This window comes from Doryrhamphus excisus, linkage group LG21 (genome assembly GCF_037039965.1).
Source record: "Doryrhamphus excisus strain RoL-2023G ecotype Guam linkage group LG21, RoL_Dexc_Guam_v1.1, whole genome shotgun sequence".
Lineage (NCBI taxonomy): Eukaryota > Metazoa > Chordata > Actinopteri > Syngnathiformes > Syngnathidae > Doryrhamphus > Doryrhamphus excisus.
This window is the reverse complement of record NC_136377.1, coordinates 2,782,333-2,801,410: the sequence shown is the minus strand read 5'-3', so window position 1 is coordinate 2,801,410 and position 19,078 is coordinate 2,782,333. Positions and strand designations below refer to the sequence as shown.

General features: G+C 35.5%; 1 protein-coding gene across 6 annotated transcripts; it reads right to left on the bottom strand.

Moving 5' to 3' along the window:
• Positions 1-1,417: 1,417 nt before the first annotated feature.
• gdpd5a (glycerophosphodiester phosphodiesterase domain containing 5a) lies at positions 1,418-17,069 on the bottom strand. Of its 6 annotated transcripts, XM_078787815.1 has the most exons (18): positions 16,806-17,069; positions 15,146-15,222; positions 13,367-13,541; positions 11,695-11,798; positions 10,832-10,925; positions 10,701-10,760; positions 10,517-10,615; positions 10,285-10,378; positions 8,942-9,087; positions 8,756-8,838; positions 8,400-8,550; positions 6,526-6,747; positions 6,314-6,459; positions 6,081-6,228; positions 5,801-5,883; positions 3,430-3,444; positions 1,725-1,840; positions 1,418-1,634 (listed from the first exon to the last, which is right to left on the bottom strand). In XM_078787815.1, the coding sequence occupies exons 3-18, from the start codon at positions 13,481-13,483 to the stop codon at positions 1,543-1,545; spliced, it is 1,770 nt and encodes a 589-aa protein (XP_078643941.1). In that variant the 5' UTR covers positions 13,484-13,541; positions 15,146-15,222; positions 16,806-17,069; the 3' UTR covers positions 1,418-1,542. The 6 variants fall into 6 exon arrangements, 4 of the variants coding, with proteins under 4 accessions (XP_078643941.1, XP_057942967.2, XP_057942968.2 ...); XM_058086984.2 differs by lacking the exon at positions 15,146-15,222; XM_058086985.2 differs by lacking the exons at positions 3,430-3,444; positions 15,146-15,222 and having other exon boundaries at positions 1,725-1,852.
• Positions 17,070-19,078: the final 2,009 nt, after the last annotated feature.

Below are 19,078 nucleotides of genomic sequence, written 5' to 3'. Positions count from 1 at the left end.
CTTTGTCAATTTTATTTTCGGATTATCATGACTTTATTTCTATAATATTTTGACTTTATGTCCAAGTTTTTCCCCCAACCAAATTTTCCAAAAGTTACAACTTTATTTTGTTTATTTTGTCATATTTGTTTATATTGTCATATTTCAACGCTGCTACTAAAATTACATTTTAGTTTATTCTCCTAAAATTAGGACCTTTTTCTCTCTTAATATTTTGCTTTTATGCCCATAAAATTATCGATTTTTTTCCCATTTATGTTGTTTTAATATTTCCAACTATTTCAACTTTTTTTCTTGTAAATTATATTTATGTAATATTATACCCCGATTTTCATAATAGTTTGGCATAATTGCCATAATATAAAATTTTCATGAACATTTTATTTTCAGAATATCATGACTTTATTTCTGTAATATTTTGACTTTATTTTGTTTGTTTTTTGGTTTCTCATATTACAACTTTAAAAAATGTCATATTTCAACGCTGCTACTAAAATGACATTATTTTAGTTTATTCACCTAAAATTGGGATCTTTTTTCTCTTAATATTTTGTTTTTATGCCCATAAAATTACAATTTTTTTCCCCATTTCTGCTGTTTGTTTTTAAATTTTCCAACCATTTCAACTTTTTTTCTTGTAAATAATTTTTATGTAATATTATACCCCGATTCTCATAATAATTTGGCATAATTGCCATAATATTATAACATTTTCATTAACATTTTATTTTCAGAATATCATGACTTTATTTCTGTAATATTTTGACTTTATTTTGTTTGTTTTTTGGGGGGGATTCCCATATTACAACTTTTTAAAATATCATATTTCAATGCTGCTACTAAAATGACATTATTATAGTTTATTCTCCTAAAATTGGGCCTTTTTTTCGCTTAACATTTTGCTTTTATGCCCATAAAATTACAGATTTTTTTTTCAGTTTCTGCTGTTTGTTTTTACATTTTCCAACTATTTCAACTTTTTTTTAAATGTAATATTATACCCCGATTCTCATAATAGTTTGGCATAATTGCCATAATATTATAACATTTTCATTAACATTTTATTTTCAGACTATCATGACTTTATTTCCATAATATTTTGACTTTACGCCCAACTTTTTCCCCAACCAAATTTTCCAAAATTTACAACTTTATTTTGTTATATTTGTTTATATTGTCATATTTCGACACTGCTGCTAAAATGACATTTTATTTTATTCTCCTAAAATTGGGATCTTTTTATCTGCCCCCCCCCCACTCATGCAAAATAACCTGCACAAGTCTTTTCATGATTTATTTTTATTATTTCAAATGCAATTCTTTATCGCCATTCTGAATGGAAAGTATGCAAAAGAAGTCATTTACATTAGCATTGAGTACGCTAAAAGGGAAGTCAATGAAAAAAGAAACACTTCAAAATAAGAAAATAAAAATAAAACGTCAGCAAAGTACTCACTAGCAGGCCGTGTACTGTGCGTAATACACAACGTGGCCACTAGGAGCTCGTCATTAAAAGCAGCCGTGCTGTATATCGTTATTCCCTCAGCGACTGAGGCCTCCGTGACAGTATCTCGTATCGGCGTTCTCGGGATACAACGACAGCTCCTCTGTGCTGCTCAGCCCGTTGTTGAGTTCTGAAAAAAACGAGCAGAATTCGATTATTCTTTTTCGGAATATCGCCCGCGTTTTTATTAACCTTCTCCATCAAACATTGAACGTCTCACCTGAGACAATGAGCTTCTCCTTCATGATGTTTACATCCCGACCGCCGCAACGATTTGGCACAGCGCTCAGCATAATCTGCTCCGGGTTACAGTTGTGCATTCCGCTCATCCTCCACCTGATCCGCCACCAACAAACGAAGACAAAGCGCAGAATTCACCGAAATATTAGACATCATTAACCCTTAGATCAGGGGTCTCAAACACGCGGCCCGCGGGCCAAATGTAGCCCACAGGACACTACTTTGAGGCCCCCCGCCTTGATATGAAAGTTTAATGTTAGTGCGGCCCGCGCAAGTTTGATATGGATGCTGTATGGTATCATGTACCCAGAAAAAATTATTACGTTTGATTCATGTTCATGTTAAAGGTTAAATAACTGTTAATAGTTATCCTCCATATCCGTGTGGAAGTGGTAAGTTTTTGGCTATTTAAGTTTAAAGGAAATACGTAACTTGAAGGCTACCGTTTAGGTCGCTAGCTCTCTAGTTTGCGAGTTAGCATGTGTCTCAAGACCCTGCAGTTGCGGGGCAGTGAACGGCATGATATCAAAAACATGTTTTTTGAGGAATACCTGGAATATGAAATGATAAAAAATTTTCATTTTGAAGATATTTCAAGAAAACAACCTGACCGGGTCATTTTTGACCCACTTATGGAAGGTTGGGGTAGTAACACAAAAACTAAAATTTCTTAAAATCTATAAAAGGTAAGTTAAAAATGTGAATGGCATGATATCAAAAACATGTTTTTTGAGGAATACCTGGAATATGAAATGATGAAAATTTTTCATTACGAAGATATTTCAAGAAAACAACCTGACCGGGTCATTTTTGACCCACTTATGGTCACTTAATTTTTAAATAAAATCTTTCAGTTTTATTTTCGGAAGATTATGACTTTTTTTCCATAATATTTTGACTTTATGCCCAACTTTTTCCCCAACCAAATTTTCCAAAATTTACAACTTTATTTTCATTTTCCAAATTTTTCAACTTGCTTCTTAAAGAAAATCTTTCAGTTTTATTTTTGGAATATCATGACTTTATTTCCATAATATTTTGACTTTATGCCCAACTTTTTCCCCAACCAAATTTATTTATTTATTTTGTTTATTTTGTCATATTTGTTCATATTGTCATATTTCAAGGCTGCTACTAAAATGACATTTTATTTTATTCTCCTAAAATTGGGACCTTTTTTTTCCTCTTAATATTTTGCTTTTATGACCATAAAATTACAGAATTTTTTTTCCATTTCTTCTGTTTGTTTTTAAATTTTTCAACTATTTCAACTTTTTTTTCTTGCAAATTATTTTTTATGTAATATTATACACCGATTTTCATAATAGTTTGGCATTATTGCCATAATATTATAACATTTATTTATTAACATTTTATTTTTTTGAGGAATACCTGGAATATGAAATGATAACAATTTTTCATTTCAAAGATATTTCGAGAAAACAACCTGGACCGGGTCATTTTTGACCCACTTATGCATCTAAAGGGTTAAACACGGAATTGAACAGCCTGCCTGTAAATAAATGTGCTGATGTACACACAATCATGCGTTTCTAAGGGAATTCATATTCATAAGCGGGAAGGCAAACATGCTTGAAAGACGTCCGAGGGATGTCGGGGGCAGCAAAAGGAGGACAAACAAGGAGGCGGAAACTACGCGTGCAGCGTGCAGCGTGCAGCGTTACCTGATCATATGAAAGCTGACAAATGGCGGCGGGCGGCAGAGAAAGGTTGACGCAGATCAGATAAAGGAAGGACATCAGAGGACAAAGACAGGAAGAAAGACGTTACAACGGAAAAAAAAAAATGTTGAGAGGATAAAAGACAGATGGGTGAGGTCGGCTTTTCAAGCAGCTTCCTGTGGATTTGTTTTGATTTTGACTTTTTTCCAGCGAGAGTTATTATATAATTAAAAATGAAAAGGATGCAACATATTTTTGCAAAGCTCAGTTATTATATTTATTTATATTTAAAGGAAAAAATGTCTTTGTGTAATAGGTGGAAAAAGCATATCATCAGTGGGAACTTCGCTCTTTTCCTCGTTTTTTTTATTTTCATTTTCCAAAATTTTCAACTTGCTTCTTAAAGAAAATCTTTCAGTTTTATTTTTGGAATATTATGACTTTTTTTCCCATAATATTTTGACTTTATACCCAACTTTTTCCCCAACCAAATTTTCCAAAATTTACGACTTTATTTTCATTTTCCAAATTTTTCAACTTGCTTCTTAAAGAAAATCTTTCAGTTTTATTTTTGGAATATTATGACTTTTTTTCCCACAATATTTTGACTTTATACCCAACTTTTTCCCCAACCAAATTTTCCAAAATTTACGACTTTATTTTCATTTTCCAAATTTTTCAACTTGCTTCTTAAAGAAAATCTTTCAGTTTTGTTTTTGGAATATTATGACTTTTTTTCCCATAATATTTTGACTTTATACCCAACTTTTTCCCCAACCAAATTTTCCAAAATGTACGACTTTATTTTCATTTTCCAAATTTTTCAACTTGCTTCTTAAAGAAAATCTTTCCGTTTTATTTTTGGAATATCATGACTTTATTTCCATAATAATAAAATAATATATTTTCTCCAACCAAATTTTCCAAAATTTACTATTTTATTTTGTTTATTTTGTCATATTTGTTTATATTGTCATATTCCAACGCTGCTACTAAAATGACATTATTTTAGTTTTATTCTCCTAAAATTTTTATCTTTTTTCTGAATATTTTGCTTTTATGCCCATAAAATTACAGATTTTTTTCCATTTCTGTTGTTTGTTTTTAAATTTTCTAACTATTTCAACTTTTTTTCTTGTAAATTATTTTTATGGAATATTATACCCTGATTTTCATAATAGTTTGGCATTATTGCCACATTATTATAACATTTTCATTAACATTTTATTTTCAGAATATCATGACATTATTTCCATAATATTTTGACTTTATGCTGAACTTTTTCCCCCAACCAAATTTTCCAAAATGTACCACTTGATTTTGTTTATTTTGTCATATTTGTTTATATTGTCATACTCCAACACTGCTACTAAAATGACATTATTTTACTTTTATTCTCCTAAAATTTTCATCTTTTTTCTCAATATTTTGCTTTTATGCTCATAAAATTACAGATTTTTTCCATTTCTCCTATTTTTTGTAAATGATTTTTATGTAATAATATACCCCAATTTTCATACTAGTTTGACATTATTGCCATAATATTATAACATTTTCATTAACATTTTTTTCAGAATATTATGACTTTATTTGCATAATATTTTGACTTTATGTCCAATTTTTTCCCCAGTCAATTTTTTCCAAAATTTACAACTTTATTTTGTTTATTTTGTCATATTTCAACACTGCTACTAAAATGACATTTTATTTTATTCTCCTAAAATTGGGACCTTTTTTTCTCTTAATATTTTGCTTTTATGCCCATAAAATTACAGATTTTTTTTGTTTGTTTTTTTTTTAAATTACCCCGATTTTCATAATAGTTTGGCATTATTGCGATAATATTATAACATTTATTTATAAACATTTTATTTTCAGACTATCATGACTTAATTTCCATAATATTTTGACTTTATGCACAACTTTTTCCCAAACCAAATTTTCCTAAATGTACTCCAAAAAAAAAAAAAAAATTTAGGAAAGCAGGAAGTGAACAAATGTAACAGTTACTGATTGTAAAAGTACCAGATGGAGGGGTAGGATTTAATAAGCTTTGCTTCTTCCTACTCCTTTTGGACATGTGGAACTGTGAACTGATTATGTGATGCATTCAATTGTAATCTGATGCACGTTCAAATGAAATTCAACCATTACCATTACCAAAATCGTAGCGGCAGCAATTAGGACTATGAAAGAAAAATGCAGCAGATCAGGCAGGATGGACACATGAAGGAAAACTCAGCTTAGTAAGCAAATGGGGTGAAATAATCTTTACTAAAAGTGGATTTTGGCGTTATGATATTCAAGCAAAGCCACCAAAATAATGTATTAAAGGAGATAATGGACGGCCATGAAGGGACTCTCCTCTACTTACTTCTGAAAACTGAAGATTCCGATCACCACAGCCAGCGAGACGAGATCAGACGTGACCCAAATGAAGCCGTAAGCTTTGTGGTTCTGAAAGAGAATAGAGTGCTGCAGTTCCCCAAAGCGCCACCAGAGGGGGCGCTCAACAAGTCAACAAAGCTGCCAAGACTCCTCCAGTGTTGTTCCCTGCTGAGTTGCTGCGTCCTTGTCAGCTTCTGTCCTCTACTTGCCTTTTGTGTGTGTGTGTGTGTGTGTCTGTGTGTGTGTGTGGTGTCAGAGTTGTTTACCATGAGCCAGATGGGGTAAGGCACCTTTCGGAGGACTTGGGGGGCGTCGGAGGACACGGAAGGCACCCCGCTACACCACAGGAGCGAATACAGCCACGGCTCGTTCACCGGGTAGACCGTCACACTCACATTGTTGGCCAGATACTCCCTGGTGGGGGGGGAGTGAAAATAGACCATGACTGCAACTAAACTCCAATTGCAGATACGAGTTCGAGTCCCGCACGGTGTCTTACTGTATCTCTTTGTGACTGGCCTGGCTGTAGTGAAGGGTCAAGCTGCTAATTCCCCGCTGCTTGATCTCCGACACCGACAATTTCTCGTTTGTGGTCTGCTGAAAACCCCTGACCCGCCCCCGGTCCGTGTCTGGGGTCCACGTCACCTGGTACAAGCATGTAAGATAAGATCCGAGTACAGAACACAATCAACCATGGCGGACGGTACTCACCCTCTTATGGGAAATCCCTGCTTTCTGCATGGCCCACATCGTGTCCATGAACCAGCTCCGGTGCCGAGGGTGTCCCGGTGGGGGTCGGCGGATGTTCAGCAAAACCGAACTGTTGGCTCGGACCGCCAGGCGAAGCATATCCAACAGACTGCAAACCGTCTGGTTGCCGATTCTGCCCCGGTCCCTTCCGGTCAATGTCCGGACTGTCCAGTAGGGGTCCCTCTGGGGACGGAGGAAAGAAGAAACATACAATAACCCCTTTACAGAAATGTACTCTAACCAAGTAATTGTACTTTTATGATGAATGAAAGGGATGAATGAACATACATTGGAACCTTGGTTAGTGTCAATAACCCCTTTACAGAAATGTACTCTAACCAAGTAATTGTACTTTTATGATGAATGAAAGGGATGAAAGAACATACATTGGAACCTTGGTTAGTGTCAATAACCCCTTTACAGAAATGTACTCTAACCAAGTAATTGTACTTTTATGATGAATGAAAGGGATGAATGAACATACATTGGAACCTTGGTTAGTGTCAATAACCCCTTTACAGAAATGTACTCTAACCAAGTAATTGTACTTTTATGATGAATGAAAGGGATAAATGAACATATAATTGGAACCTTGGTTAGTGTCAATAACCCCTTTACAGAAATGTACTCTAACCAAGTAATTGTACTTTTATGATGAATGAAAGGGATGAAAGAACATACATTGGAACCTTGGTTAGTGTCAATAACCCCTTTACAGAAATGTACTCTAACCAAGTAATTGTACTTTTATGATGAATGAAAGGGATAAATGAACATACATTGGAACCTTGGTTAGTGTCAATAACCCCTTTACAGAAATGTACTCTAACCAAGTAATTGTACTTTTATGATGAATGAAAGGGATAAATGAACATACATTGGAACCTTGGTTAGTGTCAATAACCCCTTTACAGAAATGTACTCTAACCAAGTAATTGTACTTTTATGATGAATGAAAGGGATGAAAGAACATACATTGGAACCTTGGTTAGTGTCAATAACCCCTTTACAGAAATGTACTCTAACCAAGTAATTGTACTTTTATGATGAATGAAAGGGATAAATGAACATACATTGGAACCTTGGTTAGTGTCAATAACCCCTTTACAGAAATGTACTCTAACCAAGTAATTGTACTTTTATGATGAATGAAAGGGATAAATGAACATACATTGGAACCTTGGTTAGTGTCAATAACCCCTTTACAGAAATGTACTCTAACCAAGTAATTGTAGTTTTATGATGAATGAAAGGGATAAATGAACATATAATTGGAACCTTGGTTAGTGTCAATAACCCCTTTACAGAAATGTACTCTAACCAAGTAATTGTACTTTTATGATGAATGAAAGGGATAAATGAACATATAATTGGAACCTTGGTTAGTGTCAATAACCCCTTTACAGAAATGTACTCTAACCAAGTAATTGTAGTTTTATGATAAATGAAAGGGATAAATGAACACTTAGGGTTAATTTCAGTTATCATTTGGACCGAGACAGACTTTATTGATCCAAAAGGGAAGTTAATTGCTTACAGAGGTTCAATTGCAGTCAAAGGAGTCTGTCCGCTGTCTCCTCGATTGTCCGATAGATTTTATATATGAATTTAGAATTGTTTTATGCATGGAAAACTATAAAAAAAAATTTTTTGAGACTTGTGGCATAACTGTATTAGTCAGCAAAGAACTACAAAGTCAACCCCTGATGACATAATAGACAGGCGACTTGCAGTTTCAGTTTCTGTGTATTAGCAAGATGCTAATACGGACGTGTTGTGATTAAAAATACATAAATAAAACAGTCGCACCCACACAAAACATAAAAGACCCTTACCTCGAGAAACCACCGACCGGCGTTGAGGGACCGTAACTCTGTCCAGTTGAAGGACGAAGCGTCGTCATGCTGCCTGTCTGGAAAGACCGTCCCGACTTCCGTGGTTCGTCTCAAGGTGTGATCTCGCATGAGAAAAGGAATCCCGTCCACGCTAGATGAGACACAACAAAATGGCGTAACTTTAGCTAAACAAACCTGACGACAAAATGGCTAAAATGTCATTAGCATAACGATCAATGGAGGAAATGTGTGATCATGTGACACAGTACCCCAGCATCCGGTCTTCAAAGTGGCCGGAATTCATTAAATATTAAAAGAGTTTGCACGGAAATGTCATAAATGTGTCATTTATGAACCTGAGAGTGACGTCAGCCTCCAGGGAGCTGGCGCCATGCAGGAGGGCTCTGTTGAAGGACACCATGGTGTTTTCTGGGGCCAGCTGGAGCACAGAGAATAGATAGCTACCTTTTTATGTTGTCCACCATTGATGTAGTACTTCACACAAATTCTAAGTCTATTCAGAGTCAAAGTGGCCAAGTCACCATTGGAGCTCCACGTCTTCCGATAACGTCCGGTCGAGGTTTGAGGCCGTGGTGGTCCATGATGCAGGAGCAGGTGAATGTGAGCGGTGCCAAATAAAGGGCCAGGAGAATGATGATGTAGATGATCAATACCATCATTTGGAAATCTAACACATGGAAAAATTGAACATTTTTTTTTGTCGTTTTTGCATTTGGTTTAGATTACATACTGGTGGTCTACCAGTCTACCAGTTGTCTACCACTATACCAAATCTGTCTATAAACCCTTTAAGGTTACCCCACTTATTTCCAATTGGATTTAGAATCAGAATCAGAATCAGAATGCCCTTTATTGTCATAAAAATATCAAAAATATCAAAAAAAAAATTGGAAAATGTTATATTATATTTTTTGGAGTACATTTTGGAAAAATTGGTTGGGGAAAAAGTTGGGCATAAAGTCAAAATATTATGGAAATAAAGTCATGATATTGTGAAAATAAAATGTTAATAAATCAATGTTATAATATTACGACAATAATGCCAAACTATTATGAAAATCGGGGTATAATATTACCTAAAAAATAATTTACAAGAAAAAAGTTGAAATAGTTGGAAAATTTAAAAACAAACAGTAGAAATTGGAAAAAAAAGCTGTAATTTTATGGGCATAAAAGCAAAATATTAAGAGAAAAAATGTCCCAATTTTCAAAATTTCAACCAAAAAAACTAAATAAAGTTGTAAATTTTGGGAAATTTGGTTGGGGAAAAAGTTGGGCATAAAGTCAAAATATTATGGAAATAAAGTCATGATATTCCGAAAATAAAATTGACAAAGATTTTATTTAAGAAGCAAGTTGAAATATTTGGAAAATGAAAATAAGAAATGAGGAAAAATGGGGAAAAAAGAGCAAAGTTCCCACTATAATATAATATAATAATATAATATAATAATGTATAACTGTCTCACTGAATAATGTATAACGATATAGCTGACTTCACCCATCACCAGAAATACAGTACAAAAAAAGCTGTAATTTTATGGGCATTAAAGTAAAATATTAAGAGAAAAAAAGGCCCCAATTTTATGACAATGACATTTTTAAAATTTGTAATATGAGAAACAAAAAAACTAACAAAATAAAGTTATAAATTTTGTCAAATTTGGTTGGGGAAAAAGTCATTGTCCGACTGAAAAGAACTTCTCCTCCTGTCCCGTGTGGAAGTGGTTAGTTTTTTGCTTTTAAGTTTAGAATAGTTCATCGGCTTTCTAATTAACTACTGTCTCCCTGAGGGACGAGTATGACAAGCATACGTAGTGCTGGATTTGTTTTTTGCGGAAATCAAACAGAAGAGAAGACTTACTGGATCTCTCCCTGCGGACCACATATCCAGCGACTAGCCAACTGAGAGCCGTGACCGTAGTTAGCGCTCCGATATGCAGGAACGGTGCTGTGAACTGATATTGAAACAGGTTTAAGTCCTAAATATGCATCATGTATTTATTAATTAGACTGATTGTAATTGATGGGCAAAATTCCCAGAAAATTCCCTCCCCAAGAGTCAAACTCCCAAGTGGTTTGGAGTGCAAACTGACCTGCAGCGACACCAGCAGGACGCCCCACTCCTCGCCCCATACGTCTTCAACAGAGACAACCCCAGAGATGGTGGTCAGCAGCGTAGCCAGCACTCCGATCTGTGAACACGAGACAATGAGGAAGTGATGATGTGTTTGGAAAAGCTAGCACGGAGCAAACAACAAACGATGGAAGTCACTCCACCTTGTGCAGCCAGTAGAGATTCAACTGTTGACCCAAGGATATGTGGAAAAGTGCCAAGATCTGAGGAAGAATTCAAGTTTTATTCTCGGAATTCTGCGATCAAAGTGCGCTTTGATGAAAAATATTTTTACCATCAAGGCTGAAATATAGCTGAATCCTACAATGGTGGATGCCACTATGGGGACCGTCTCGTCCCTCCATTCCCCGGAGCGGTTATAGACTGACCTGGAGATTAGATTCAACAGGTTAGAGTTGGAATTAGGAATGTCCGATAATTATCGGTAGTGATTATTATCAATTTTCCCACGATCATGAAAACATCTTTGTGTAATCTTTGTGGGAAAAGCATCAGTGGGAACTTCGCTCTTTGCTCGTTTTCTCCCATTTTTCCTAATTTTTCCCAAGTTTTCATTTTCCAAATATTTCAACTTGCTTCTTGAATAAAATCTTTGTCAATTTTATTTTCGGAATATCATGACTTTATTTCCATAATATTTTGACTTTATGCCCAACTTTTTCCTCAACCAAATTTTCCAAAATTTACAACTTTATTTTGTTTATTTTTTTTGGTTGAAATTTTGAAAATTGGGACATTTTTCTCTTAATTTTTTCTCTTATGCCCATAAAATTACAGCTTTTTTTCCATTTCTGGTGATGGGTGAAGTCAGCTATATACGTTAAAAATGAAAAGGAAACATATTTTGCAAAGCGACACATGTAGATATGCTCAATTATATATTATTATTATTATTATAATAAAAAAATGCATCTTTGTGTAATTAATGGAAAAAGCATATCATCAGTGGGAACTTCGCTCTTTGCTCTTTTTCTCCCATTTTTCCTCATTTCTTATTTTCATTTTCCAAATATTTCAACTTGCTTCTTCAATAAAATCTTTCAGTTTTATTTTCGGATTATCATGACTTTATTTCCATAATATTTTGACTTTATGCCCAACTTTTTCCCCAACCAAATTTTCCAAAATTTTACTTACCAGTTGAACTCATTAAAATCATTCTGAGCCACCAACCAGAAGTAGGCCCAAAAGAGAAGCAGAAGGAAGGAGGTGCTCAGGATCACAAACCATGAACATTCCCACTGTAAAAATAGGGACATGGATCATTGGAATGTTTGTTTTTTTTTTTTTTTGCACACTAATCCAAACATTTGGTCTAAACCAGGGGTCTCAAACTCAAAGGGAGACAGTAGTTAATTAGAAAGCCGCTGAACTATTCTACACTTAGAAGCAAAAAACTAACCACTTCCACACGGGACGGGAGGAGAACTTCTTTTCAGTCAGTTCTGACTTTTCCCCCCAACCAAATTTTCCAAAATTAACAACTTTATTATTATTTTTTTTGGTTTCTCATATTAAAACTTTTAAAAATGCCATTGTCCTAAAATTGGTACCTTTTTTTCTGTGAATATTTTGCTTTTATGCCCATAAAATTACAGCTTTTTTTAAAAATAACTGTTAATACTGTACATTTGAATCTGAAAAAAATAATTTCTCTACCAACTGTATGTGGTTTCTTACGTTTTTCTTATTTGCTGTTTTATTATTATTTTACTTATTTATTACTGATTGATTGATTTATTGTCTTTATTCTTAATGTGTTTATTTTTTAAAATTTTATTTTGTGTATAGAAAAATAAAAATTAACATATTTGAGAACAGTGGAATGTTTTATCAGATATTTTGGTGTGGAAAACCGGAACCAAAGTACTGAAAAAGTGTACGGTATAGCAAAACCTAGCTCCGGTGGCCCCCAGGAAAATTGAGTTTGAGACCCCTGGTCTAAACCCAATGTAAACAATTCATTCAACATGTTTTGAACATTGTTTTGAACTTGATTCCTTCTACTGACTCGAGTCACTGACTGAAGTGGATTGGGTACTCGATTAAATTTCTTTCCCAATTCATCAATCATACATCAATCCATCAATATACAAGATAGTGGATTGGTACATTTGTATCCAATCATCTGATTTCTTCTAGAGTTGGTCTTCGAAGTTGATATGTGGGGCAAAGGTATGAAGAAGAGCTTGTGCAACACTCGAGGATTCTCTTCTTCGGTAGTTAACAGGATCAGGAGCTAATGCCGTGTGAGAGGAGGCCAAGGCGATGATAGGCCATTCGACACATCCTGCTGAGTATTGATCAGCTTTGGCACCTCACCAGTCTGAAACGCACCATTCCGAAGGCTTATATAAGAAGCCGGGAAACAATTAGCGCTCGGTACGAACAGGAAGACAAGGGAATCGACCCTAACCGTAGACACTAGTGGAGTCAAAGTATCCTGGTGGCAAAACAGCATCATATAAGATCGAGAATATGTAAACAATTTGGTCTTTTGGAAGAATTTTCTAAACGACTACAGATTCTAAGATCATGACCGTTCAAGATCCGTCAAGATTTGGAAGAAGACCCAAACTGTCATACTCGGATTGAAGGAAAATGGTTCGGATGTTCAAGAACAACCCAAAAACCACCAACATTCAAGTCTACCAGTCTAGTTAGCCAGATCATAGTAACAGTTAGCATAGTGCCTAAGATTCCACTGTAGTTCCTGATCATCGAGATTAATGTTTGGCGTAGACATGACGTTCAGTGGACGTTTTGATTCGGTGTCCATTTCAAAATAAACTACAATCGTTTTTCTTACTCTGGAGCTGTCGTCTTGAGAGCGTTGGTAGCGTTTCCAGCGGCAACCATAGATGCCAGTGACGAGGGACACAAACACTTGCTTCTCATAGACCTGGAAGGGTTGGTGTTTCACCATGCTCCTCTAGCCTCAACGTACCACCAGCTTGTTAGCATCCCACACTGGCCTGGGAACTCTGGAGATCAGATCAGATGCGGTATTAAAGATGTCGGAATTGATTAGCCTTTTCTTTTAAAAAAAAAACGCTAATTACAATGTTTAACGGACTGCGGATGCTTCGACGATACAGGAAGTCTTTGATTTATCAGATGCAGAATGACTTTATGTTAAATATTTTCTGGTGTTCAGTCAAAACGACCATAAATACGATTGGTTGATCACGTTTCACTTCTTGACAGACTCTCGATTTTACAGTAAGGCTTCCAGATGAACGGGATGACATCTTGCTATGAAGGCTTGTTTACACAAAACAATGAGAATATGATGACAGCACCGGACTTTGTTTGGGGTAATAACTCCTGTAAGGGGAAGTCAACATCGTCAAAGATCAGTCATGTCAGAAAGAATCATCCAAAAAGGCATCGTAAGTGGTAGTCGGATTTTGTTTGAACAGAAATGAGGTCAATAATTATTTACGAGATTTAAGACTAGTGATTTAAGATAGTGCTGGAGCCTATCCCAGCTGTCTTCGGGCAAGAGTTTATAAACAATATGATTCAATTTGATTCTACGGTTAATTTTTGTTGATGTAGTCAAGCAAACAAGTTCACCGAGCTCCCGATCTCATTTCAAATCATTCATTCTTTCATTCGTTTTCTACCGCTTTTCCTCACAAGGGTCGCGGGGGGTGCTGGAGCCTATCCCAGCTGTCTTTTTGGCGTGAGAGGCGGGGTACACCTTGGACAGGTGGCCAGCCAATCACAGGGCACATATAGACAAACAACCATTCACACTCACATTCATACCTATGGACAATTTGGAGTCGCTAATTAACCTAGCATGTTTTTGGAATGTGAGAGGAAACCGGAGTACCCGGAGAAAACCCACGCATGCACGGGGAGAACATGCTAACTCCACACAGAGATGGCCGAGGGTGGAATTGGACCCTGGTCTCCTAGCTGTGAGCTCTGCGCGCTAACCACTCGACCGCCTTGCAGCCCTAACTCTCATTATGTCTACTATATTGGGGAATATGAGTGTAAAGTTGACTATAGGGGTGTTAGTTCATGTCTAGAGGGCTCTACTAATGTTCATTCATTCATTCATTTTCTACCGCTTATCCTCACGAGGGTCGCCGGGGGTGCTGGAGCCTATCCCAGCTGTCTTCGGGCGAGAGGCGGGGCACACCCTGGACTGGTTGCCAGCCAATCACAGGGCACATATAGACAAACAACCATTCACACTCACATTCATACCAGAGATGGCCGAGAGGGGGATTGAACCATGGTCTCACGCTAACCACTCGAACACCGTGCAGCCTAACTAATTTGATATTGATCCATATTATATTACATGACTAATTCAGTTAAGGTGGTATTTAACAAGACAAAAAGGCAATACTAGTTATTTTTTATTCATTAATAACCCCATAAAGTGTATTTTTAGCAACAATACTTGTTGTAATATTTCCCAAATACTCGCAACTGCAAATCTGAATGAATAAATGAGATTCAATTGCCGTACAGTACCTGTCTATTATTAGCCTTTCTATATCGGTCACTGTCTTTCATCATTCATTCCCTCATAAAAATTCTATGTGTACATTATTAATATCCTTACCCTTTCAGAGAATTAAGCCAAAATAGAGTCTCCACTCGTTCCACCATATTGCTCATTATCCACAATGACATGAAGGCCTGGAGACAGAGAAGCTAATTTACTTTTTTCTCTCTGTAGTACATTTTGTAAGGCACTGTAGTACGTTTATTTTAATACAATAGTCTATATACTTCAAATTGCAGTACAAATTGCGTACAGTAACTGAGGTTCTCCAGTACTTTGGGATTGCAACCCAATGTCACCTGACATCACCATAAGCCCTCGGCTTCACATAAGCGTGTTGGCGTTGTAGAGACGTTGGACGCAGTATTTGGCAGCCATGGAGAGTCGTTTGTGCCCCCGGGGGTGCTGTTTACACCTGACACTGACATTTATTGTCCTTCGGCTCGATGGCTATGTCACGTGACGTACGCGTATCAAAACGTGTGTTTGATTTCGAAACATTTCGCAGGTAGATGTTTTTGGATTTTGAATCATAACACCAATATGATGACTGTGACTGATTACCGTAACGATTTTCTTGGTAATTGGGTAGCAAATTGCCCCCCCCCAACACTGTCGACTATGATAACAAGATTGCTCGATGACAGCCTGGTAAGGGACAGGTAATCGTTGAAATAATATACGCATGACTGCCGCTTGGAGATGGTAAGACAAAATGGCAAGACAATGAAATGACGCTAAAAGAAGCCAATGCATCATGAAATGACATCATAGAATATCAGATATTAAAGGAAACTGTACTTTTTTGGGGGGTGTGGGGGGGGGGGGATTTTACCCAGCATCCACAATCCGTCTCTTTTCTGTGCGTTCCATCTAAATTTCGAAAAACTGCCATTAGTAGCCAGCTAACAATGTAATATGAATGAAATTAATAAATTAATAAATCAATGACTTAAATAATTTAAAAAATAAATTGCTTAAATCAACTAATTATTTCATAATTAATCTACTTAATCGGAATTAATTATAATTTATTTAAATTAACATGCCATTAGCAGCCAGCTAACAATGTACATAATGGGACATCAATATACTTTTATATAATAAATTAATAAATCAATGACTTAAATAATTAAAAAAATAAATTGCTTAAATTAACTAATTATTTCATTATTAATCTATTTAATCTGAATTAATTTTAATTTATTTAAATTAACAATTCATGTAATTATTAAATGAAATTGTTACATAAATATATTAATTAACAAATTCGACCGTTATGACATCAGAGGAGTTGTTTGGTATATTATTAAAAGCTGTTTAACAAACAGGGAGCTATTATTATTATTATTATTATTATTATTATTATTTAATTAAGGAAGTATGTAGCACTTATTAATGAACACGATTTCTGCCAACTTTAATTAATTCTAACTGAATAAGGTAACTACAAATCCTGTAAACGTTACTAAAACGCATATATACACATATTTTTCCTTTCACTGGAAAAATGAAGTCGATATTTGAATAAATAAACACGAATCGCTATTCCACTTGAAAGCAACTCATTAGCATGACCATTACCATTAGCATTACCGTAATACCGTTAGCAACAAGTTCATTTCAGTGTTATGATAGTAGCACCAAGATAAACAAACATCACTGTAATAACACCACAAAGCATGAAAAAAAAGTGAAATTATTATTATCCTCTTACCAGAACGCAGCCTTTTTTTTCCTTTCCTGAGAAGTTTAAATATTTTTTTAAAGAGTTATTCCATTAGACGACAGCATGATGTGAAAGCAGTTCACTTTCTTTTCATAGGACTCAAAATGACAGCGACGATCGTCAAACATGAGTCTACTTCGGGTTGAGAAAAAAAACAACAAAAATATTCTAATATTCTAATGTTTTATTCCAGTCATTTAGTGAAGGTAGTTGTTGCTGTGGCGACAGAAGAAAACCAGATTACCGATCCTCCTCGAGATGGGAGGGGGAGGAGTTATGATGCCCGCTGGAAAAAAAAGCACACTGTAAAAAAAGTCACACTTGTCTAATGTGGACACTTCAATTCATTTGCTGGAGTGCAAAAAATGGGTCATTTGGACTGCAACACATTGGAAGACTTTCATGGGTTCTTGAGAACTTTTTGGGGCATGGAGTGAATATTCTATTACAATATGTAAAGTGACTCCATCTGCTAGACATGCAAATTCCCCAAGAACTCAAAGTGTACCAGTATAAGGATGAAAGGACAGTAAAGATGGTGTGTGTCACACACATCATCAGCCTTTGTATTGTTGTTTTCTTATCCATTCTCAACGCCAAGACAGGTACAGCAGTTAAGTCTTGTAAGAGATCTATTCCTAGCTGCCGGGGATTAACTCTTAGCTCAGATTAATTGCGTCACATCCCTCTAATCCCTAACACTTTACAGGTACTAGTCACTCCACGAGTAAGTAATCCTACAACTTTCTGTTGTTCTTCAAGTACAGTGGATATACGCTCATTGCCTTGCAATTTTTTTACGTTTTAAAATAGTTTTTCCCAGAAAACACACCTCATTCACTATGAAGTGATAATAAATATGTAATAATACTGTTAAAATGTACTCTATTCATGTAGTACTTTTAGATAGCCATCTTCATGCATCACTCATCATGTTTTTTCATCAAATGCTGAGTGTGCTGTGAAGTCTACTTCAATTTGGATTTGTCCTTTGTTGGCCTCTAGTGACGATTAGGAGTATTGCAGTTGTACAGAAAATATCTACATCATGTCATGTCATGAAATGACATCAAAGAATATTAGAAAAGATATCAAGTGTATTAAAGGAAACTGTACTTTTTTATTTTTTTTGGGGGGGGTGATTTTGCCCAGCATCCACAATCTGTCTCTTTTTTGTGCGTTCTATCTAAATTTAAAAAAAGCAGCCAGCTCACAATGTACATAATGGGACATCAATATACTTTTATATAATAAATCAATGACTTAAATTATTTTAAAAATAAATTGCTTAAATTAATTAATTATTTCATTAAATAATCTATTTAATCTGAATTAATTTTAATTTATTTAAATTAACAATTCATGTAATTATTAAATGAAATTGTTTGGAATATTATTCCGAGTGTACTGGGAAGTCTACTTCAATTTGGATTTGTCCTTTGTTGGCCTCTAGTGACGATTAGGAGTATTGCAGTTGTACAGAAAATATCTACGAAATGACGCTGAAAAGAGAGTACCGAAAAGAAGCCACTGCATCATGAAATGACGTCAAAGAATATTAGAAAAGATGTCAAGTGTATTAAAGGAAACTGTTTGGATTTGGATTTGTCCTTTGTTGGCCTCTAGTGACGATTAGGAGTATTGCAGTTGTACAGAAAATAACTATTCAGTCAGTTGAGGGCTCTGGTATTATTATGTAATTTAATGTACATACAGGGGGTACTTTTGTATGTTTTGTAGGTTTCCTATATTGTCAAAAAAGGGATGAATTATTACAATCCAACATAGTATTGATTTAAAAAAAAACATGGTATTGATGCAGATAGAATAGATAATAATACGAATAACTGTAATGGTGTATTTGTTTCGGACATGTTTAACCATGGTTAACTCCTCATAGGGGGGTCCTCCACACTGGGGGCTGTGTCGGGTCGGCTGGGGCTCCCTCCCGTCTGTCGGAGTCAGTGTGGACAGCCTCAAATGTGGCGTTTCCTTGATCCTTAGTGCCCTACTGTGTGTGATTGTGTGTCTAGTATGGAGGGTTTTTCTTTTTAATTGTGGTAATTGTTTTTAATTCTGTAAAGCACTTTATGTTGCACGTCTCTGCAGGAAAAGTGCTCTACAAATAAAGTTGATTTGATTTAATTTAACCAGTGACATTGAAGAACTATTCAGGATCTGCATCCTGACATATGGATCATCTGGACCGTCCTTACTGGTCTTCCCATATTGTTATGCTTTGCGTGCTTTTGTTGTAATTT

What these genes read in the sequence shown, in the direction of transcription:
- gdpd5a (XM_078787815.1), bottom strand. Translation starts at nt 13,483, where the DNA reads ATGGTGAAACACCAACCCTTCCAGGTCTATGAGAAGCAAGTGTTTGTG. An exon ending in CTCAAGACGACAGCTCCAGA is followed by an intron (nt 11,799 to 13,366) that starts GTAAGAAAAACG and finishes CTATTTTTACAG; the next exon opens with TGGGAATGTTCATGGTTTGT. An exon ending in GCCAGTCACAAAGAGATACA is followed by an intron (nt 6,229 to 6,313) that starts GTAAGACACCGT and finishes CCCCCCCACCAG; the next exon opens with GGAGTATCTGGCCAACAATG.